This window comes from Leguminivora glycinivorella, chromosome 15 (assembly GCF_023078275.1).
Source record: "Leguminivora glycinivorella isolate SPB_JAAS2020 chromosome 15, LegGlyc_1.1, whole genome shotgun sequence".
NCBI lineage: Eukaryota > Metazoa > Arthropoda > Insecta > Lepidoptera > Tortricidae > Leguminivora > Leguminivora glycinivorella.
In genome coordinates, this window is record NC_062985.1 from 15528349 (window position 1) to 15553751 (window position 25403).

General features: G+C 44.7%; 1 protein-coding gene across 1 annotated transcript in view; it reads left to right on the forward strand.

Moving 5' to 3' along the window:
- LOC125233846 (histone-lysine N-methyltransferase ash1) overlaps nucleotides 1-25403 on the forward strand; it is a 125027-nt gene that overhangs the window by 91308 nt on the left and 8316 nt on the right. The window contains 12 exon segments of the mRNA XM_048139983.1: nucleotides 959-1097; nucleotides 1635-1800; nucleotides 2331-2487; nucleotides 10134-10234; nucleotides 11386-11733; nucleotides 12012-12309; nucleotides 13390-13610; nucleotides 13794-13893; nucleotides 14695-14849; nucleotides 15520-15759; nucleotides 16263-16432; nucleotides 16635-16737. Of these exon segments, the coding sequence (XP_047995940.1) occupies nucleotides 959-1097; nucleotides 1635-1800; nucleotides 2331-2487; nucleotides 10134-10234; nucleotides 11386-11733; nucleotides 12012-12309; nucleotides 13390-13610; nucleotides 13794-13893; nucleotides 14695-14849; nucleotides 15520-15759; nucleotides 16263-16432; nucleotides 16635-16737 (2198 nt within the window).

Below are 25403 nucleotides of genomic sequence, written 5' to 3' on the forward strand. Positions count from 1 at the left end.
ATTTTTGACTCTATTGACAGCGTGACAAAATTTAAATTTGAATAAATCTTTGTCAAGGTCATGCATTTAAGGGTTAATATATGTCTACCAGACTTATTAAATAGACATTGGATTTAAAAATAACTTCTATCCATGTTTTTCTTATATTTACGTGATGCTTTATTTCGTGCATGGTATAAAATATTTTATTTTAAGTACAGTCAAGTTCCTTATTGCGAGCGCTTTATGCGACGCTGTGCACAACCCTACGCGTTACCTTGTGACATGTGGTGGCAGCACCACTATAACTAGCCAGTGCCTTCGTGCAACTACAAGAAGATCCACAAAAGTGAATACACGTTTAGTTCCAAGTGGTAAATAAATATACAAGGGTGGAACTTAATTCCACAGGAAGGTTTACTTTTAGACTCATCAGTTCAACTTGGAACATTGTCTAATTATTCCGACCGGTCTGGCTCAGTCGGTAGTGACCCTGCCTGCTGAGCCGCGGTCCCAGGTTCGAATCCCGGTAAGGGCATTTATTTGTGTGGTGAGCACAGATATTTGTTCCTGGGTCATGGATGTTTTCTATGTATATAAGTATGTATTTATCTATTTAAGTATGTATATCGTCGCTTAGCACCCATAGTACAAGCTTTGCTTAGTTTGGGGCTAAGTTGATCTGTGTAAGGTGTCCCCCAATATTTATTTATTTTATTTATTTATTTATTTTCGTTCCAAATTCAAAATCTTGGACGCATTTGCTCGGCGCTGACAGTTCGTTTCAGCACGCCTAGTTCATGTAGTGATAGCGACTTAAGAGCCGCTTGTTTTGTTCTAAGTTCGACCACACGCTATAAATCGATGTACGCTGATATCGAGGTGTCTAGACCTCGCTTCGCCGTGTCTATTGGTGCAGCAGCTGGTGTTGAATATACCTCTTCTACGGGCCTAAATATAACCTGAAATGTTGTTGCAGATGTTTACTACGATGTGAAGCCGTCAGCGGAAGAGTGCGAGAGCGTGGCTTGCAACTGCGCACCGGCCTCGCGCTGCAATGAGGACTGCATCAACCGGCTTGTTTACGCTGAATGTTCACCGCAGCTGTGCCCTTGCGGGTGAGTTCTACATACATACATACAATCACGCCTGTATCCCATGAAGGGGTAGGCAGAGCACATGAAACTACTCAAGTTTCAGTGCCACTCTTGGCAAATAAGGGGTTGACAGAAAACGAAATTGTGACATTGCAGTGACAGGTTGCCAGCCTCTTGCCTACGCCACAATTTAACCCATATCCCACAGTCGCCTTCTACGACACCCACGGGAAGAAAGGGGGTGGTGAAATTCTTAACCCGTCACCACACGGGGTGAGTTCTAATCACAAATAATATTCGTAACACTCGAATATATTGTCACAGCCGTTCAAATCACAGCACAAGGTTTAAAATGGCTTACCGGCTCTAACCAGTACCTAGGTACTACATTAGATTAATGGCAAGTCAAACAAGTCCGCGCGCTAGGTGTCGTCCTAGCGTAGCGTAGGAGATTCCTGTCGTCATTACTCACAAACGACCGCTCCATATGCTGAAAGCCTTAGTTGTGAGACCGTCGAGTACATTTATCTCAATTTTTGTTTGAAACTGTGATTGCAGGGACCTGTGCAAGAACCAGCGAATTCAACGGCACGAATGGGCCGGCGCTTTGGAACGCTTCATGACGGAGAGCAAGGGCTGGGGCGTGCGCTGCAAGCAACCCATCGCTTCTGGCGACTTCATACTAGAGTACGTCGGCGAAGTCGTGTCCGATAAGGAGTTCAAGGTACTACCTATATTTCTAATCTTGGGGCCTAAGAGAAAGTCTTATGAAAGGCAAATAAATCTCTGAAAGAACCAGCTAATTCGGAGGCACGAATGGGCTGGTGCCTTAGAGCGATTCATGACGGAGAGCAAGGGCTGGGGAGTGCGCTGCAAGCAGCCCATCGTCTCTGGGGACTTACGGGAGTACGTCGGCGAGGAGTTCGAGGTATGCACGACTTTTAATGTCTAGTGGGTCCTAAGAGAACTTTGGCGTATATTGTAAATACAAAAGACGACGGATGGTTTGGGGTCGTCAGTTTACGTTTTTAACTTGTGTTCTGATTCTCATTTAGTCAGGCCCGGATCTAGAGAGGGGCTAGGCGGGGCACATGCCAAATTCGAAAAAAAAGAACCCCTCATAAAAAATCTAGATCCGGCACTGATATAAAAAAAAATCGTACGTGTTTTATGTGAATTCGACTACATCATTATCCACTATAAAACATCAAATCGCAGTCTATTCCTGTCTTAACGTAATATTGTTTCTACCAGGAGCGCATGGCGACCCGCTACGCCCGCGACACGCACCACTACTGCTTGCACCTGGACGGCGGGCTCGTCATCGACGGCCACCGCATGGGCGGCGACGGCCGCTTCGTCAACCACTCCTGCCGGCCGAACTGCGAGATGCAGAAGTGGACCGCCAACGGTGAGTCACGGGACACTACTGCCACAATCTACTGACTTCTACAGTGTCACGAGGTCTTCAACCCGCAGATTAGGGTTGCAAAAAAACGGTTTTTTTTCTGGCTTGAAAAAAAAACATGAAAAAAAAACCGTGAAAAGAAAACAGTTTTTTCTGGAGTATATTTTTTTTTTCTAAAGTACGAAATCTCAAAATTGCAAAGCAGTTAATACTTTGGTTTTTTAGACTTAATGACGATGAATACGAATTTAAACGAATTTAATCAAATAACTTTAATTTCCGGTCTTATAAAAGTAACATTTACGAAATCTGTAGTTGGTAGTTATCACTATTTAGTGTTGGCAACACCACCGCCTCTCCACGATGCACGCCGCATCGGGGATTCCCCGATAAACGTTTGTTTACTGAATGTTAATTGAATTAAACTGTACGTTATTGTAACACGATACAACTCACGAAAAACCGTTATTGTCTAAATGTGACAATCCATCACAGAAAGGCCCTTATGGCAGGTATTGAGTTAGGCACAGATCCTAAATCTGCATTAAATAAGCTATCTAATACAAAAAAAATCATGGCCCTAGGCCACGTACTTTTTTTTTTAAAAATCATCAAGCATACACATGCTAAGTATTGCACTTTTGAGAAAACGTGAAAAGAAGTTTGAAACTCACTTTAAGGGTGTTCCCATTGGAAGTTACATAGATGACGATTGATTGTGTATCTCTGAGAAATAGGTATGCCTAGGGGTTGATATCGACTAAGGGTTGCAGGTTCAGGAATAAGACACGTCCGTTCGCTAGGATATTTAATCGAGACAAAGGAATCTATTTCTACCCACCTATATGTTACATACATACATATATTGTTGGCTAGTACCCACATACATCACACCTCCCCACTTAATTATGAGTGCCTATACACCATAGTATGATATAACTAATAAAGAAAATATCTTAATGTAATTATACTTAATCTATTTCTAATCTATGCCTACGACTTGGCAATGGCCTAAGCGCCACCGGCGATCGCGCTGGTGGCTGAGGGCGTGGGGAAGGATTAGCCGTAACGACTTCATCTGGTGTTTTACCAGGTACTTCCTCCCCCCTTACTGTCTCGGCCCCCACCTCACCCAGGTCCGTCGAACCACCAGCATGCACCTCGGGAGTCTCTAATTGGCCATCAGCTTGCTCATCACCGTCGGCCTCCTGCTCCGAAGGACACGGAATGCTAGATAGAGCTGATCTGCGCCTTATTTGATCTACATGTCTAACTAGAAGTCGCCCGTCTCCGTTGTCTAGGGTATACCTACGTGACCCTTCCTTGCCTACTACTGTACCCTTGATCCATTTATCGGCACCGGTATAATTTCGCGCCCAAACAGTATCACCGGTTGCCAAGTTCCGCTCCGGGATGGCGCTCTTCGCGGCCTGGACCTGGCGGCGTTGCGCGTCACGTACCCGGTCTTCCAACCCGCTCTCGCTACGTAATAAGTCTAACCTTGATCGTAAATTTCGTTTTTGTAAAAGCATTGCTGGAGTTTCACCTGTGGTACTATGTACGCTATTCCTGTAAGCTAGAAGGTAAGTTTGTAACGCTATGTCTACATCTACCCCGTCCCTAAACGCTTTCTTTATGGCCCGTTTACACAGCTTCACGGCTTGTTCCACGGCCCCGTTGGACGCCGGATGGTACACAGGTGAAAAAGCTTGTTCAATGCCATTCTGGGTCAAGAATTGTTTGAATTCTGTACTTGTAAAGGGGGGTCCTTGATCTGAAACCACGACCGACGGCAAACCAAAGCGAGCGAATGTCGCCCTTAGTTCCTTAATTACAGCGGACGAGTTTGTGCGTGACATTTCAAACGCCTCAACCCATTTGGAGCTCGAGTCGATAAGAATCAAGTAAGTCTTGCCTTTATATTGTAGGAAATCTACGTGAATCCGGGTCCAAGGCCGCGTAGCGTAGATCCATGGACTCGGCGTGGCCCGTGGTGGTGCGACGGCCTCCAACGCACAAGTCTCGCAACCCCTACTTAACGCCTCAACATCCGCGTCTATGTTGGGCCACCACACGTAACTTCGCGCCAGTGATTTCATTTTAATGATACCCATATGACTGATATGCAACTGTTTCAGTATTTTTTCACGCAATGAATTAGGAATGGTCATACGATATCCCCACATCAAACACCCACGGTCAACATATAACTCGTGCCGTCTTGTAAAGTACGGCTCCAGCTCCTTGTCTGGACAACTTGACGGCCACCCCGATTGCGCGTACCCGATTACCCTACTCACTACTCTATCTTTCGCTGCCGCGACCCGTACATCATTATTAGTTACCGGAAGGAAGCTCTCGACGAAATTTATGTACGTAACTTCTTCATGACCGCCCGATGCCCTCTCTCCCGTCTGCGGCAATCTTGAGAGCGCGTCCGCACAATTCTTTTTCGATGCGACATATTCAATTTGATAGTCGTACCCCGACAAGAGCACCGCCCATCGTTGAATGCGAGAAGCTGCCATTACCGGAATTCCGACTTTATCTCCAAAAATGTACGTCAGGGGCTTGTGATCAGTTCGTAATATGAATTTACGTCCGTACAGGTATTGGTGAAACTTACGAATTCCGTATATGATAGCTAGCGCCTCCCGGTCTATTTGCGCGTACGCGCGCTCCGCCGCTGTAAGGGTACGCGAGGCGTAGGCCACGGGCCGCTCTCCGTGCTCTGTGACATGCGATATCACCGCAGCGACCCCTACTCCAGACGCGTCACATGTGAGCACCAGTGGCAATTCTTCTGAGTAGTGTGTTAGCACTTGACTCGATCCGAGTGCCCTCTTGATTTCATCAAAAGCTGCCTGACACTCTTTATCCCACAAGAACCTAACTCCGCTTTTTAATAAATTATATAATGGCGCCATTATACTACTAACATTACCGACGAATTTCGCGTAATACATTACCATGCCTATAAACGCCCTTAACTCCGATACGTTACGCGGCGCCGGCGCGGCCTCGATGGCTTTAACTTTTTCCGGGCAAGTATGTATGCCGTCTTCACTTATTACGTGCCCTAGATAATTAATCGATTTAGCGAAAAATGCACATTTCTCTTTTTTGACGCGCAACCCGTATGCTTGCAACCGCTCAAACACTTTAACTAAATTATCAATATGCGATTCCGTATCACTACCCGTGATAATCACATCGTCAAGGAATACCCCTACGTGGGGCAAGTCCGCAAACATTTGCTCTAAACGCCTCTGAAATATTCCTGGGCTCGAAGACAGCCCATATACTAGCCGGTTATATCTGAATAACCCCTTATGAGTGTTAATCACAGTATATTTTCGAGAATCGTCCAGCTCAAATTGTGCGTAAGCCTGGGATAAGTCGATTTTGCTAAACCGCTTTCCCCCGTACAAGCGTGCTAACAAATCCTCTACCCTAGGTAACGGATATCGGTCGACTTCTAGCATTCTATTTAACGTCAATTTATAATCAGCACAAATTCTAACATTACCGTCCTTCTTCACTACCGGGACGATGGGAGTCGCCCAGTCGGAGCGGTCGACGGGGGTGAGCACGCCGTCGCGCACCAGCTGGTCCAGCGCGCGCTCCACCGGCGCGCGCAGCGCGTACGCCAGCGGCCGCGCGCGCAGGAACACCGGCCGCGCGCCCTCCCGCAGGTGGATGCTCACGCGACCGCCGGTGAACCGCCCCAAACCATCCGCGAACACGTCACAAAATCTGGAACTGAAATCCGCCAAGTTAAACTCATTTTCATTTATCTCTGTACTATTAACATCGCAAGGTTTGCATGGCGTAGGTATTGACACATTTAATTCCGCCAACCATTGCCTACCTATCAAAACCGATTTGGCGTTTTCAATTACAAACATCTCCAAATATTTATGTCTATCTTTATATTTTACAAGCGGCTTTACTACACCCACCGGTTTCACAAGCTCTCCTGTATAATAACGTAATCTTACATTACTATCATATAGCCTTAACTGCGGAAACAATTGCTCGTACACTTTTTTGCTGATGCAAGATATTGCACTACCTGTATCACATTCCATCTCAAGGTCAATGCCCTGCACATTTATTTTCATAAAAATAGGTTTGTAATCCGCGGCTCTAATGTTATTAACATATATAATAATTACCTCGTCACTCATGTCACTGTCCTCATTATATGTTTCACTCTGCCGGACCATGTTCTTCACCTCCATGCTGTGAGTATCCACCATTAACGGACACACTCGCTGCAAGTGGCCCTGCTTGTTGCATACTTTGCACACATAACGCGCGAACCGACAGGTTTCCGTGCCGTGTGTCCCGCCGCAAGCGTTACAGTGTGCGTCACGCCGTTTCCCCACCGACGCCGCCGTCCCCGCCTGCCAACCGCTGACGCGGCCGCCCCGGCCTGCGCTGGCGCCTCGCTCTGCGCCCCGCGGTTGCCATGGTCCCCGCGCGCCGTCCTTCCTGCGCCGTGACGTACTCGCCGCTATCGCTTGACACGACGCCACCGTGCTTGTCCCGTCGCTAGCAGGCTTTCGCGACCCATCAACCATCGCGGCGTCCTTCTCGGCTGCTTCCATACTAACTGCCAGATTAAAAGCCTTTGCGAAGTCTAGCTTATCCTCAGCAAAAAGCCTCTGCCGAACGGTCTCGCTGTGAATTCCGCATACAAACTGATCCCTCAAACTATCTTCTAGCCACGTTCCAAAGTCACACGTCTTAGACATTCTTTTTAAAACTGCCACGTAATTAGACATCGATTCGCTATCTCCCTGCTTTCTATGTCTAAATTTATAACGTTCTGCCAGTACACTGGGTTTAGGTTGCAAATGTTTTTCTAAAATGGTGGTCAATTCGGTGAAAGTCTTTGAAGTAGGTTTATCTGGCGTACACAAGTTTACTAAGAGTTCATAACACTCGGCACCAATCACGGTCACTAAAGTAGGCACTTGCAACTCAGTTTTAATGTTGTTACACAAGAAATACTGTTCAAGCCGTTCTACATATAATCGCCAATTGTCCGACGCGATCTTAAACTCGCCTATCTTGCCGATTGACATTGTTGTCTTTTTTTTTTTCACAACGCGCACAGCACACGCACACCAAAGGTCCGATAACTCGTCGCCACTGAGAAATAGGTATGCCTAGGGGTTGATATCGACTAAGGGTTGCAGGTTCAGGAATAAGACACGTCCGTTCGCTAGGATATTTAATCGAGACAAAGGAATCTATTTCTACCCACCTATATGTTACATACATACATATATTGTTGGCTAGTACCCACATACATCACAATCTCAAGGTACATTTCTTTGAGAATCAGTTGTGATTGTGTTTCATCGACTTCCAGATCATGAAAAATCGAGCTTTGATTAGGGCAAGTCGCTTATAAGAAAAAAATTAGGAAAACATATTTTTTTGGCTTTTCTTCTAATATGTTGCTATCTGAACTATAGTACGTAGTTATATATGTTTCAACTTACATTTAAGGATAGAAATAAAATCCCAATATGTATATTTTAATCAGAATATCACAATTAGAATATTTAACATCTGCTCCTATAATAATAATAATTTTCGTATAGAGACTTCTAAATTATATTTAATCAGTCTACACATTTATAACTAAAGTGTCAGAATTATTCTGCATGTCTTATTTTTTTATTTATAAATTTTTAAAGTTACATAAAAATCACAAATTATTGACTCCCATACATTTGGGAAAAGGGCCCTTATGACCATCACAGATAAAAATTACTCATTGCTAATGTATTTTATTATTTTAGTTACTTATCTTGTATTATAACAGAATACCAAAGAAAAAATGTTATATGAAGTAAACTTAAAATCTTGATCATTAATCAGTAATTCTCATAAAACGTTTATTATAATTATTAATTCACACAGTACCTACCAGATCGATTTGTAATTCTTAATATTTGTTTTTTAATTATTTAAGACACTTAGTATATCGGAAGAAAACACATCTTACCACCGATAATGTCACCAATAAGGGACCATTCATAAACTACGTACCGTCAACTGCTGCAACATTGCCACGTGGCATCAACTGTGCCTATAATTGCATTTATAAATAAAGTGTTTGTTTCCTTAAGTTGAAGCCACGAGGCAATGTTGCAGCAGTTTACGGTAAGAATAAACTTTTTTATTTTAAAGTGACGACTAGGTACCTAAATCGGGTAATTTTTAAATTAGGTATCAAAGTACTTCATTGAATCGTACCTATATAACATAAACTAACTTATAAACAAAAGTTGTAAGTAATTACAACATTTTTTAACAACAGTTTTCATATTTTCGAACGCGCTCTGGCATAAGGGCCCTTTTCTACTAAACTTTGAGCTGAATTTTAATATAGAAATCCTTAACGTACACTACTGAAACCAAGCTACAATTGCACGTCTATTCGTATATTTTACTATTTTGCATAAATTCAAAAATCGATAATTTCGAACGATTTTACAAAAACGTCGATATCTCCGTAACTAGAAACCGCCATAAGGGCCCTTTTCTTATGGATTGTCACAAATATTTGTTCATCTAAAAAAAACATATTTAGAAAAAAACAATGGTGCTCGGCTTTTTTTCATGTTTTTTTATAATTCTGAAAAAAAATCATTTGATTTTTTTTCTATTTGCAACCCTACCGCAGACACGTGTAGTTAGACGCTCCTATAGAACTAATGCGCAATACACGCGCATCATTTCGCATGTCTGTGTGTATGCGAACGACCAGCCAGTCGTGTCAGCTGGCACACTGTTAGAGCGGGCTGCAGTAGTGTACCGCTAACGGTGAGTCACGAGTCACGACGCTACTGCCTGCTGGAGCAGGTGGTCATCGCTTCAACACAGACAGAAGTGGACCGCCAACGGTCAGTCAAAATGTCTTCTTCAATACTTGTTTCCGATAATATGGATATTTATTTATTTATTTATTTATTTAAACTTTATTGCACAATTGGAAAAAAAAGTACAAATGGCGGACTTAATGCCTTGAGGCATTCTCTACCAGTCAACCATAGGGCCAAACAGAAATTCGCGAATGTGGGTGCAGTGAGAAAAATAAATTTAGAAAGCATGACAACTATTGACAAGTATAGCAATTTACATACAATCAATATAATACATAAATAATACATTCATATCATTACACGTATACTTATACACAAATATAAATACAAATATACATACAAATAATATATTATAAACATTATGCATATGGGCGAAGGAGAACTAATTAACTTGTGCCGCACTCAGCAGATGCTGGTGCAGCATGCGTTCATATTCATCAGTACCAGTTTCTCTCTCTTTATCTCCAGACCAAAGCAGCGGCATTTACTTGTATTGCTTTAAGACAAGTGAGTGGTAAAGTCATTATTCGATTATTGGTACCCGAGTCGTCTGTGGACAGATTTTTGTAGAAGATCAGGAAATGTACTTGACAATCTTGGTGTTCTGTTAAGTTTTGACGAAGGATGCCAAATGCATACAACATATGATCTTGGCATCAAAATGATGAGGTTGTAAAAAATCATTCTTGACTGTATTATTACAATTTCGCTGCCGATTTTAATGTATCTGATTGCGGTTGACAGGCACGTTCAGAATGGCGCTGTTCGCGCTACGGGACATCGAACCGGGAGAGGAGCTGACGTACGACTACAACTTCTCGCTGTTCAACCCGGCCGTGGGACAGGTGACAGACTATCCATTAACATTGATATTAAGTATTGTAACAGAAGATTCAGAAGCCCCTTTGGCCGCCAAAGACGCGCAAACTAAAGAAAAGACAAATCAAATTAACACAAGTCAAAAAATCTATTGAAAATATTTCAACTTGTGCTATCTTAAAGTAGTCACCCCACTATATATATAGATTAAAACCGAAATAAATTACACATATGAAAGAAAAAGTGACCAAGGCTTCTAGTGCCTGAGGCTGGACCAGACAGACAAATGTAAACTGATGCGCGCAATTACAGCACAATTTCAAGTTTCGTGCATTCTTCAAAATTGTAAAGATAAAGAGATATTTATTTGCGAAAATGTAGTGTTAACCATAGGTGGACAGAATTAATAATGTGCGTACATTTTGCTTGAAGAAGCATGCAAAATATTCTAAAAAGCTAGGTACTAAATCTAAACATTATATACAAAAGTATGTCGTACAAGCCTAGTCTACACATATTAGACATTATTAATTCAATTATTCATATTAAAATTCTCTATTAACTTTATTTGAAAAGTGGAACTTTCCTTACTCATTATCCTGTCCTCTTCTGATAACGATGATGCCAGAATCATGTAAGCCCATTCGAATTCCGGTAAGGGCATTTATTTGTGATGAGCACAGTTATTTGTTCCTAAGTCATGGATGTTTTCTATGTATTTAGTATGTATGTCGTCGCCTAGCACCCATATTACAACCTTTATTTAGTTTGGGGCTGGGTTGATCTGTCTGTCCAGGGTAATATTTATTTATATGTATTTAGGTATATGTTACAAGAAAAGCTTGTTTTCGTTCTTTATAGAATTCTTGCTCAATTTTGTAGCATCCAATAAAGATGTTAGATTTCTCACTTACTTACTTCGCTAGCTCAGCGACCCGAAGTGGATCTTGGCCTCTGACACTAGACTTCGCCATTCGCTCCTTTCCTGTGCGATCTGATGCCATTCAGTCACTTGAAGGGCACACAGGTCTTTCTGGACCTCGTCGATCCATCGGAACCTGGGCCTTCCAACCGGCCATGTGGAGAGAATGGGAGATGATCGTGCGACCAAAAGAGCTTACCAGTGGCGATCTAGTGAGATTTCTCACAATAACTGTAATTTTAATTATTTTTTCAGCCATGCAAATGCGATTCCGAAGACTGCCGCGGTGTAATAGGCGGTAAATCCCAACGTATAACCAAACTCCCCGTCAAGACGCAAGCGCGCACCGCCTCCAACGCCTCCAACCAGTCGCAGGGCTCCACCAGCCAACCGCGCGTCGGCCGCCCGCGCAAAGCCGTCAAGTGCAACAAGAAGTCTGAGCAAGCTAGTTTGACGGCGTGTGAGATCAAGAATATGACGATACTGAAGTATCAGCAGCACTTGAATAAGCTGTGGCAGGAGCCACCGGTCAAACCGCTGACGGCGAAGGAGAGGAATTTGGTGAAGGAGAGACACTGCTTCTTGTTTAGGAATTTGGAGAGTGTGAGTATAATTTGTTTATTTACTTTTGTATGTGAGAATTTTTTAGAAGATGTTATGTGGGTCGAATGTGATGTTTTGGAGAATTGATGAGCTTAGATATCGGAATCGATTGGAACATGTATACATATTTCAATCGTCTCTACAATTTATAAACATTCGTGTAGCAAAGGCCGATCATATGTGCAAAATGAGCTAACTGAGCGGTCTATAATGATATTTGAACACAACTAATTGTGTGCCGCTTGGATAATATAATGAATTGTTGTCTCGTGCCGCAGGTTCGCCGCACTCGCGACCGCTTGTCGCTAGCGCTGCCCCCCGCTTCCCCGCCACCCGCGACAGCGCCCGCGCCCGCGCCCGCTCCCGCGCCCGCCGCCGCCGTGACACTCGTCAACCCGCTCGAGCTGCCCGACACCATGTGCCCAGACTTGTTCGCAAGGAGACTGCAAGCGTTACGTGCGCCCAAGGACCAACTAGCCAAGCTCATCCACCCGGAGGATGATACTAGCAAAACCAAGAAGGAGAGGCTGGCGGCGGTGTTCCAGGCGCTATACGACCATGTTGTCGCAGTCACGGGTGAGCTTAACTATCCATACTAATATTATAAATGGGAAAGTGTGTGTGTCTGTTTGTTTGTCCGTCTTTCACAGCAGAACGCAGCGACGTATCGATGTGATTTTTTTAATTGGAGATAGTTGAAGGGATAGAGAGAGTCACATAGGTTACTTTTTGTCTCTTTCTAACGCGGGCGAAGCCGCGGGCAAAAGCTAGTACTATATATTCCCTACTGTCGCTAGTCAACACGATGAGCCCAATGAATTAATTACCCTGTCTTATCCATTTTTCTGCCTATGGGACTAAATCAAAAAAATGAAGATCGCACCATCTTATTCAAAAATCCAAAATGTATGAATCAGCTTTTATTTCCACGATTTCAAGGCTAATCCCATAATAATAGTTGCCCAGTATAAACCAGAAGAGTCTGAAGGTTTCAGTAGCAGGTGTAGCACCTTTTATTGTTTTAACTCTTTGACTACCAAATTCGTCAACTAATGCGTGCGACTGTAGCCTAATCCAATATCACTCGTACAGTCCAATACAACACATTAACGAACCTAACCACAACTATAGGATGACTCCAAAGCCTTTTTCAAAGTATGTCTTATATTATTAATTACTGTCTCATTAAACGAAAAAAATAATACCATATTTTATTACGACTTAAAAACCCGCAAAAAAATTATTTAAAGTTTACTTTTACGTGATCAGGCAAAAACAACATCAGCCATATTAATCTATAGAATATCTATGACATGACGTCAGTATATTTAGAAAAAATATTTCACATTGTCACACCCGCAACGACTATGAATTTTAATACAATAGAGGTTGCTTCTATGGAGATCAGATTACTACCTCTAATTTCCATAGTTGATCTGAATTATGTGACGTCACTCCATTAGCCAACACCGTTTTCGGAGTCCATAATTTAAAAAAAACATACACACATCTTTAATTAAAAATATGCAGCCATCACGCACTTTTAATGCCCGCAAGCTATAAATGTTGATTTCTTAAGTCAAATACTACAGAAAACAATAACATGATGTGCTAAATTCGATACGAGTCTAGTAGCCTATTATTCCTTATCCTCAGATGACAAAGACAAGTCGCTCTGCACGCCGCTGCTCAAAGCCAAATGCGCACAGAGCAACGAACCCCTCTGCGACCTTCCCGGCATTGCATCCAACATAGCGGCCAGGCGATACGACAGCGCGGCGCAGTTCGATGCTGATATGAACGCCGTCTTCTCAAACGTGACGAGAGAGCATGGGCGCATGTCCGCACTCGGCTCCATTGCCGTCACTTTAAAGAAGGTATGTTACTGTTTGAAAACTTTGATAACCAATATTTAAACTACTGCGACCTGCCAGCGATCTTGGATAACGTACTGAGCTGCTGATGTTAATCATCTGATTATAAAGAGGTGCTACAAATTTCTTTGCGACTCTTGGTGGAATCTATTATTAGATGTATTAATCAAGCAATGGTTATTTCAGGAGTACAACCTCGCCAAAGCGGAATTCGTGGAGCTGCTTAACAAGATCCTTGGGCCCGATGATCCATTGCCAGCTGGATTTGTACAGAAGGCCAAGCAAGGTAATATCATAAATCTTATTTTCGATGGTATTAACGACAGATAACGTTAAGAAAAGTTTCAGTGACAAACAGAAAGGCCGACACCGACGCCAAATGGCTGGAAAAATGCCAGGCGAATGATGAACGTTAAGAAAAGTTTCGCAAAATTGAACAATCACGTCCCGGAGTAAAAGTATGGTGACGACATTTTTAATACTGAAAAGTTGTATGAAGTTAGAACGTCTGTTTTTCATCACGTAGTTTGGATTATGAGACCGCGGTCTTGACGCAAGCCGTGCGCACCGTGACGAGTCATGAACGGCTCCGATTTGCTGCTCGCATGCCGCGGGCCGCTTACGTCAAAATAATGCATGAATGCACAAACGCTCACGATAATAGGCTAGTTTCCTACACTTAAAATAAAATATTTTATGCGGTGCATGAAAAAAAGCATCACATAATTAGAATAAATATATGGACAGTAGTTATGTTTAAACATAATTTCTATTTAATAAGTCAAAAAGAAAGATATAAAGTAAATGAATTGACCGTGACGTCACTCCTCAGTATTTCATAGTAATTCCATATTAGCAAGTCGTTTTGACAGTTCTTAAAAAGACACTGATTTGACTAGTAGGTAACTAGCCTATTATATCTTTCGTAGCTTTCTATTTCTATCGCTCTTGCAAATTGGAGCGACAGAGCCAGACTACATTTTTGCGGTGTTTCGTGTCGCAGAATTGCCATTCGGCTTCGGGGCCAGTTCCCAGATTCTTTCTATTGTAAGTCGTCTCTAATACACGATATCGTTTCGTGTTGCAGAGGAGGTGATAATGTGCATATGCGGGCTGCACGTGGAGGAGGGGCTGATGGTGCAGTGCGGCGCGTGCGGCGTGTGGCAGCACGCGCGCTGCATGCGCGTGCGCGACACGCGCGCCGCGCACTACTGCCAGCTGTGCCACAAGGGCAAGCACCAGGTACTACACACTGCTCCCTCCTTACCAAACAGACGAAACTAGAAAAAAAACACTCATTTTAAGGTCTGACGGGAACTCTTTTCTTCGCTCGCCGAAACCGAGATCTCGGTCGGACTAAGGTCTAAACCTTTATTTAAAGATTTTTTTTTATCAATATTCATTAAATTTAGCAGATCGAAGAGAAGATTTTTTTGCCGAGTTCTTAACCACACTGTTTTGTACAATAAACACACCCGACCCGTACCACCCCCGACCCGTGACCACGGACGTAATGTCATGTCCGAAACGTCGGGTTAAATATAAACGTAAGTTTTACGCGATTAAGTCCCGTTTTAATTTAATAATATGAGTGAAGATCGTGTTAGTTAAATCAATAAACACAGTATTATTAAATGTAGTATGTTTTCCATCATTTAATGTGATATAATCTAGCGACTACACTCAGTTTTTTTTTTTGAAAGCTCATTATGACCCTGTGTTCAATCCTGACTTTTATCACAAAATATATGCACACTTAAAAGCTGTGAAAATTTAGAATTATGACATCAATTTTTCATAATGAATCGAAACATCGATCACTAGTCCATCGTATCGGGTGCGGTTATGTTGTGTAGGTTAAAAATCAAGCATAATAAATATATGTTTATTGATCGTTTCATTTGTATACCAGGTGGACCGCGAGATCCCCCTCGAAGAGTGGACAGAGGAAGGCCACCAGTTCTACGTGTCACTCATGCGCGGCGCGCTACAAGTCCGCCAAGGCGACACCGTCTACGTACTGCGGGACATCCCTATCGACGCCAACAGGCCTGACCTCAGCCAGGCTCAGGGCAAAGACGAGGCTAAGACCAAGCGGCCCGAACGCAAGCTCAAACAGCTGAAGGGGAAGGAAGATGCTGCTGCTAATAAAGTAAGTTGATAAGATAGACGGTTATTGTAAAAGCAGATGGGCGAGGGTAAGACAGTTTAAGTGCTGAGAGACTTCCCTATCGACGCCAACAGGCCTGACCTCAGCCAGGCTCAGGGGGAAGACGAGGCTTAGACCAAACGGCCGGACCGCAAGCTCAAACAGCTGAAGGGGAAGGAAGATGTTGCTGCTAATAAAGTAAGATGGTAGCACATGGAAGTTTTATGTTAAGGTTAGATGAATATACAAAATAGAAAAGAAACCGCGATACAATCTGTGCTCCGAGATATTTCTGACGATTATCCTCATAGATAGACACTGCCCACTTGATCTCTGCCAAGCGTGAGGATGTGGAAGTAATTTTCCAGAGATGTATCGCTGCTCTGTGCAAAGTGATGTAGGGAGACTAAGCCCCTAACCGGGTTCCGTACTAAAAAAAGGTACAAAAGGAACTCTTATTTCATATTCGGACCTCTTTATTAATTTCTTATTACATTTTTCCCCAGGAAACATCAGTCCGCAAGCACACGTACCAGACAATCGGGTCCATCCCGGTGTCGGAGCTGGACATCTTCCGCGTGGAGCGGCTGTGGAAGCACAAGGACACGCAGGAGCGCTTCGTGTACGGCCACCACTACCTGCGCCCGCACGAGACCTTCCACGAGCCCACGAGAAAGTGAGTACACTCACTAAATATATAATAGTACAGGTACAGAAGGCTCACTGCTTTGATGTTCACAAAATGCCGCCTTTCATGTTTCTTACCTACATTAGCAAACGCGAGCAGCCGACATTGAGTTCTATTGCGCCGCGTGAAGGTCGTCTGCGTATCTGCGAGTGCGATTCGGAAACTATAATAGTGTTTTTTTTTTTTGCAGGTTCTTCCACAATGAGGTGATGAGAGTTCCGCTGTACGAGGCGGTGCCCATCGAACTGGTCATGTCTCAGTGTTGGGTCATGGACCTCAACACATACTGCAAGGTAAATTGATTCATAATTATTTCCGTTCAGGCAAGTATGGTCGCGCGATAAATGATAAAACATTTGGCCGTCCCTATCGCACTATTTCTAATACTTGCATGCCTGGCTAAGTTTACAAATTACATCTTTATTAAAAAGTCTAATTGATTATTTTATAAAATCATGACGAACTGTATTTTAATAGGTATTTCGCATCTTATAATATATAATGTATCACTTAGCTTCAGTTTTGAGCACAATGAGGGCTAACGCAAGTCATAACTGGGTACGTAGTCAAATGCACAAACGCTAACGATAATATCGGGCGTAGGGATGTGACGACCCCATCGCCCATTGGTTTTACCAGTGCAATCAGTCAACGCAGGGCAGCTTGTGGCGAGCTGTTGGGGAACAGCGACCCCACGTACCCGAGTGCTCCTGGGGAGTTCTGTTACCCGTAAGGCGGGTGGATGGGACAGTACTTTTTTTTTTTATTTTTTTTTTTAATATAGTAACTAGCTATATCGCTCTTCTGTATTGGCGCAGAGCCAGACTGCGCTTTGATTGGCGTCTAGCGTCAATGACTGTCATTTGGCTAGGCCGGCTAATATTACACTCGCGTCAGGAACGAAATGAGCCCCGAGCCCACGAGGTGCGAGTGTAAATCTGCCTTTACATAAAGTCCGCCTGAAGTCTGAACATGCCTCTATTCTCAAAGTCGTATCCAGATTATTTTGACCACCTCGGCAGAAGTTTTAGTTCTTTATATGGAATTTGACAGATGACAGCCCACTAACCCTGAGTTAAGAGGCCTTACTCCTAAAGACGAGCGTTTTTTGCAAAATGGAACCTTTTTCATTCAAAATTATAAAGAAAGTATAAATGATTATTAAAAAAATGATAATGTTCCTAAAAGTACATATCTTAAGCTAGAAAGTCAATTGGTACTACTTTAAAATATGTCTTTTTATACTTCCGAAAAATCAGTTTTTTCGGAAGACGTTTTCAAATTTCGTAGTGGGATAGCTCGTTTAGAATCGTGATTGTGCTGTTAAAAATGTTATTTGGGGTAATAAATGATCACAATCCTATTTGTTATATCCTGTACGAGTTAGCTAATACTTTGACATTTTAAGATTTACTTGAAATGGTGGATAAATAACCTTCCGTATCCTCCCCATTTTTTCGATAAAAAGAGGTTTACATTATGTATTTTTCCTGCGATTCCTGCATTTTTTGTAACTCTTAAATAATATTATCCTAAACTAGAACTTCTTATTGACCTATAACAAAAAAATCATACATATAAGACATACTTTTCTGTCGATAGATATGTTTTTAAAACACCTAAAATTCGAATAAAAGACACTGTGCTAACGCGAGCCCGCTCAGTCTGCGCCGAGCGCTCGAAGACAACGGACCTGCGTTTGATCGTCCGGCGCACCTAGCTTTCGTAAGCAGCTCGATAGTTCCGAGAAGTGCCGTAAACTGCGACTAAACAAATCTTGATCCTTTTTACACCTTATGCAATTTTAGCATTCGACATGCTTTTCATATGATTTTGGATTTTAAATTATACGTGAAGTTTGTTGAGAGTTTGAATTATTATTATATTTTGGGACCAGGATGAGGTTCTGGTTCTCATGATGATGGAGTCAGGCAGGAGATGTTCAACAGAACTGCTATTCTACTTATCATAACTCCACCATGTTTGGGCTCATTAGATTTGGGCTGATGAGCACCATCGATCTAGATGAGGTCCAAGGTCTCATGATGGAGTCAGGAGGTGGTAAACAGAACTGCTATTCTCCTCATCATAACCCCATCATGTTTGGGCTCATTAGATTTGGGCTGACGAGCACCATCGAACTAGATGAGGTCCAAGGTCTCATGACGGGGTCAGGAGGTGGCCAACAGAACTGCTATTCTCCTCATCATAACCCCATCATGTTCGGGCTCATTAGATTTGGGCTGACGAGCACCATCGAACTAGATGAGGTCCAAGGTCTCATGATGGAGTCAGAGGTGGTCAACAGAACAGCTATTCTCCTCATCATAACCCCATCATGTTTGGACTCATTACATTTGGGCTGACGAGCACCATCGAACTAGATGAGGTCCAAGGTCTTATGATGGAGTCAGGAGGTGGCCAACAGAACTGCTATTCTCCTCATCATAACCCCATCATGTTCGGGCTCATTAGATTTGGGCTGACGAGCACCATCGAACTAGACGAGGTCCAAGTTCTCATGATGGAGTCAGGAGGTGGTCAACAGAACTGCTATTCTCCTCATCATAACCCCATCATGTTTGGGCTCATTATAAATATGTGGAAGGTCGTTAACACGTTCGCGGACGCTCAGTCACCCCTCTGGGACACCAATATTTTGTATGGGAATTTTTCGACTGCTATAGCATACCTGTCCTTAGACAGCTTTTATTAGGGTTATTATGTGACGAGGAACGCTATAGCATTCGGATGCTATAGCATACCTGACAAAATACAGAGTTAAAATGTGATCTTATGTGACACCGTATGCTATAGCATACGATGCTATAGCATACCGTGACACAATACTGAGTCAAAATGTGATCTTATATGACACCGTATGCTATAGCATACGATCCATAGATGGTGATACAGCAGATTCATTCTGTAGAATCATATCAAATAAAACATTTAGTGTTTCTGGCTGCGGGGATGATGCCCACAAATAAAAGTATAAAGCTTGTTCACGAATACAGAGATTTTTGGTACAAGAAGAATTGTCTAAATGTGTATCTCCTACAGACTCTTTTGGAGTACCTAACTTTCGTCAGAACTGTAGTCACCCGTTTCGTCATTGAGACTAGAATAATGTTTGTTCAAACCTGCTGTTGTATAGGTGCTAAAGGCCTTCATTTGGTGTGATGATTTCTGGGTAGAACTTATCCACTACCTCTCACTACGCGATGATTCGCCCAGCTTTATATGCTATTTTACAAGCATCAAAACCAAGTTCAAGTAGTTAAACACCAACAAAATTCACTCAAAAAGATATAATTTAACGTAAACAGTCAGTATCAACCAGAAATAGGGTTTATTCACAATAATATGAGCAAAGCAATGACTAAGTACGAAGGAAATTACTCAAATAATAGGTGTAAACATGCTTCGGTTTTCTTAATTTATCGTAACCAAAATCACGGTGTATTATTATAAAACGACAGTGGACATGTTTGTTAACAAAACCGCAACACAAAAATATATATAAACTGTAAAAATAATTACTTATGATTTTTTAAACAATCCGTAAAATTGCGTTTGCGCTCGAAATTTGGCCACATTTCACGGGCCAACTCCCGGTGACACTCGCGGGGCTACTGCGCAAATTTCCATACAAAGAGGTATTATTTGTGCCGTTTGTATATCCGAGGTCTTTATAGAGAGAGTACGTCGTAGACGTCGCATCGGACCGATAGATGGCGCCATCGTTCGTTGTAAGTCGCTCCGGCGTCACACCGCCGCGATGTTGGTAGTCCCGTTTTTCCCCACCTGCAACACAAGGCCCCCCGCGCCCTGACCCGCCACCAGCCACCCTCATTGTTTCGTCGAACGCCGAAGTGACCGGTTGTCGCGTATTCCGTTCGAACATTTTTACAGCATGGTGTCTCGAAATTAATCTTTTATTTTCTATTTCCTTGTTATTTCTGGTCAAACCAGAGTTATTCGTGTTTTTATTCAAAAAGTGGCTTATAACGTTTCGGAATTATGAAATTTTTCAATTTCTATTTCATCCGTCAATTCTTTCTTCCCTTTTAATTTACGCTCGTTCGTCTTGAATAATGAGATATATTATGCCTCGCTAGCGATCATTATTCGTCTTTCGGGGTTCTCACTATAGAAATGAACGAGCGGTGCTTTATGATTCTACCCACTTTTTTGTAAGAAAGTTCCATGCTGCAAAAATCGTTACCGTTAATCAGTTTTCTTTTTAAACTATTCGCATTTCCGAGACTAAAGTAGGAATTAAAAGCGTATTAAAAGTTTCGCGCGAGAATATAAGCGGTAACGTAGGTAAGTTGCTCCGCCGGGGACCACGTGCTCCGGGGACCACGTGCTTCGCGACCGCGGGCTGCGCGACCTGCGGGCTGCGGCGGCGGCGGCGGCGGGCGCGGTGGAGGAATACCGCGCTCCAAGGAGGTTTGAATTTCTCCGACGAATGGGTGAGCAGCTTCATATTATTTTAGAAAGAACATGTTCGGTTTCCGATTCGGTGCGGAGGCCCCAAGCCACGTGTCGGCGCCGAAACTTACTGTAGCGCTGCGATAGCGCCGCTGTCCGCGGCAGTGTTGTCCGCCGCGTCGGCGCCGCCGAGGTTGCGTAGAAGTTGCCTCCTCGTTAACGATGGCTATCTCTGCGGTGCCGCCGAACGACGTTGTGGCCGCCGCATGGGCGTCGCGTGCGACGCTGTAAGTATGTCTGCTGCTGCCCCGACGCGAGCGCCGTGCCGTTAGTGATCAGTCGTCAATACGCAGGCTACCAGCGCGGCCACCTTCTGCCCCCGCCACAACGCCGCGAGCCTGCTGAAGCTGTCCACCAGTATCGCTGGCCGCCACGCTTATGCTGGCGCCTCGATGGTGATGCAGAGCGTTCGTCTGCCGTGACAACGCCGCGATCCTGCTGAAGCTGTCCACCAGTATCGCTGGCCGCCACGCTTATGCTGGCGCCTCGATGGTGATGCAGAGCGTGCGTCTGCCTTGACAACGCCGCGAGCCTGCTGAAGCTGTCCACCAGTATCGCTGGCCGCCATGCTTATGCTGGCGCCTCGATGGTGATGCAGAGCGTGCGTCTGCCTTGACAACGCCGCGATCCTGCTGAAGCTGTCCACCAGTATCGCTGGCCGCCACGCTTATGCTGGCGCCTCGATGGTGATGCAGAACGTGCGTCTGCCTTGACAACGCCGCGAGCCTGCTGAAGCTGTCCACCAGTATCGCTGGCCGCCACGCTTATGCTGGCGCCTCGATGGTGATGCAGAGCGTTCGTCTGCCGTGACAACGCCGCGATCCTGCTGAAGCTGTCCACCAGTATCGCTGGCCGCCACGCTTATGCTGGCGCCTCGATGGTGATGCAGAGCGTTCGTCTGCCGTGACAACGCCGCGATCCTGCTGAAGCTGTCCACCAGTATCGCTGGCTGCCACGCTTATGCTGGCGCCTCGATGGTGATGCAGAGCGTGCGTCTGCCTTGACAACGCCGCGAGCCTGCTGAAGCTGTCCACCAATATCGCTGGCCGCCACGCTTATGCTGTCGCCTCGATGGTGATGCAGAGCGTTCGTCTGCCGTGACAACGCCGCGATCCTGCTGACTGTCCACCTGCTGTAACTGTCCACCAGTATCGCTGGCCGCCACGCTTATGCTGGCGCCTCGATGGTGATGCAGCGAGCTCATCTGCCGTGACAACGCCGCGATCCTGCTGAAGCTGTCCACCAGTATCGCTGGCCGACACGCTTATGCTGGCGCCTCGATGGTGATGTAGAGCGTTCATATGCCGTGACAACGACGCGACCCTGCCGAAGCTGTCCACCAGTATTGCTGGCCGCCACGCTTATGCTGGCGCCTCAGTGGTGATGCGGAGCGTAATACTGTTAACCGCTGCACAGGCGTCGCAATCCTTCTGCTGCGTCTGCCGTGACAACGCCGCAAGCTACTTGAAGTTTTCCACCGGTGTCGTCGGCCGACACGCTGATGCTGGCGCCTTGATGTCGCCTCGATCGCACGAGGTAAGATTGCAGACGCGGCGACCTTCATCGCGCCACCGAGCGCAATACTGCGGCTGCCGCGAAGGCGTCGCTAATTTTCCTGCCGCGTTTGCCGTGACGACGCCGCGAACTCTGTCGATGCTGTTCACCGATGTAGCTGACTGCCACGCTGGCGCCGGTGCCTCCCGCGCTGACGGCGGCGACCTCGAGAAGGCCACCGAGCACGATACTGCGTGACGCGACAGGGCATCGAGACGCCTTTCGAGCTGACGACGGCCGTCTCAATCTCACCGCCGAACATAACAGCGTCTGCTGCAGTGACAAGCTGGTAAGATTGCTGATGTGGGCCCTTGGTGCTGCTAGCCGCCACGCTGATAACACCCGTCGCACCTAAGATGTCACGCTCACCGCGAACACTGTCTTCCCCTACAATGGTGCCACGACCACGACTATCCAGGCTCCGTCTGCTACGGTATCGTTGCAGACTCTGTTGCTGACCAGGCTGATACTACCCTCCAATGTGACGCCGGGCGCCGCTATCAGCTGACATCCCGTACACTATGGTATCCACTCTTCTCTTTCCAGTTCCCGTGAAGTACGACAGTATTTACACTCTATTTTGACCAAGGACTCCTCCGTCGCCGAAGTGAGAACAGATAAATTCTAAAGATGCTACGTCCTAACGTGGTTTGGACACCCATACTTGAACGAGGTAAGACGTCAATAACCGGACGAGGAGCCGCACTGCTGCGAGGGTGTCCTGACGATGTTCGCGAGCTATCTAATCGGAGAGGCGTCTCGCGAGACGACCCTGTGATTCCTGTACATCGCTCATTGTGTAGGTCAAAGACATCGTAAAGGTTTGCGGAATAAAAAAAAAAAAAAAAAGAATGTCCAGATCTAAATTCGAGCCAGCGTCCTGCATCCTGAGCGTGCGTCTGTTTACCGGGTGGACACCAAAACCGATCGGTAATCTGGCCGCGGGGGTTCCAAGTACACGACGATTTCCCGGAGGCTTGTGGCGCCCCCTGTCCATTCGAGAGATTAACTTATTCGCCGAGCCTCTAATAAACAAATTGGGAAAAATAAACCCGCTTCGCCTTAGTGAACTTGAGATTCCAGCTCAAAGCGAAAGGGGCCAGGAACTCAGGAGGACTTCAGTAGTTATCATCTGGCTCGACTATACTGAATTAATATAGTGCTTGATTCGATCGTAGAACCTGATTTCATCAATTTCACAACTTTCGTAGTCTACAGAGGAAAGTTGCACCGCTGCAGTTTCCAGCATTACCTCGTACAGCTGCCGATAGCCGTAGGCCAATCGCCCCTGTTTTGCTTGCATCTGCAGCCCGATAAGACCTTCAATAATCGGAACATTGTACGAAGTAAAGCTTTTCCAATGGAAAATAATCTTCAACAGGCGGTGGCGCTGGCGACTGAAGTGACATGCAGCCGGATTAAGGTTCGCATAGCACTATATGCTATGCACAGTTCGGTTGTATGTTATGTTATGCTGTACGATGGCAGGACTACATCTCTTCTGTTACGAGTAACTACGACAGTAACTGCTGACTCCAACAGACTGTCGTACGAGGTCAGTATGCACCCCCTGGGAGCCAAGTAAGTGACCTTCGGTGACCTCGCCTTCTTCTGCTTTGCCCGTCATCGTACCTCTTCGTCTGCGAGAGCCCTGCATTACGCCGTACAACGGTACGTATTAAGCCTCCGCCACACATAAAGCGCATTCCGCTACGCTATGAGCGCGCTGAATGTGCGTGCATTCCGCTCGCGTTCCGCGCGCGTTGCGCTCGCAATCAGCGCTCGTTAGTTCCCGCTAGCGCCCACTGGGCGCAACGCCAGCGTTTGTGCGGTGCACCGCCATTATTGCGCTCCGCCTACGCTCTTAAAGCGCGCATGTGTGGCGGTGTCTTAATTCACCCCTTGACCTGCTACCACGACGTGTTCAGCAACCACCAGCGATGCGACACGGACGTCTCCACCTCTCAGTCTACTCTGTCGACCTTCATTGCACGAAGTAGAAATCCGTCGCATCGGGTTTTGGATTAGGTAATGGATTACCCTAAGAGTCAATGACTGACTTGAAGAAATCGACTGATACCTCCGTCCAGTGTAGTAGCAATCGACAGCGCTCGTACTTTTCATCTTCTAGGCTAGTTTTACCGAGCGATCGGTATCCTCAAATGCCCTCACTAAAAAGAGTTCAGAGTTCAAGAGTCTCGCTTGCAACCGCGCTCGCTTGACGCGAAATAGTCTGATCGAAAATACCAGTATTGTAACAAATAGCCCTTGGGCGCGTGAGTGATGACCTTTTTCTGTGTTTGATATGGACGTAAGACGTTGGACTTTAAATAGTCATATCAAAGCTAATATTGATTTAGATAATTTTTACGAAAGGTTGACAAAAGCAGTATCAATTACGTTACCCTGCTACAGTAAAGATAGTTACACTACTTTTACAGTTAATTTCCACACTTTGTGTCTGAAATTGGGTTTATAACCTGATAAAATAACGTGTCTGTTAATAATAATAGTGTACCTAAGGTTTTTGTATCTTGTTCAAGTCAGCCTCGCCTACATCTTTTTTGGTTTTGATCTGCGATGTATAATAATGTCATTTCTCTAACTATTCGCTGACTAAAGCTAAACGTCATCACGAAAATCTCTTTAGGCGTTTCTGGCACCGAGATATTCGCGGATCGAAGGCGATTTCGACTGATACATCTGTCAAATCGGTTCAACAACTGATTCACTTATTCTTCTACGCTATGCCAATAGGGCTACCAAAGGCTTGCGCGCCAGCTGACTCGCCACCAGGAGATAATAAACAGGTCTCTATAAAGACCTCGGATATACAAACGGCACAAATAATATAAAAATTTTACCTTCCAATAAAATTGTTATTATTTTGCCTGGTATATCCGAGGTC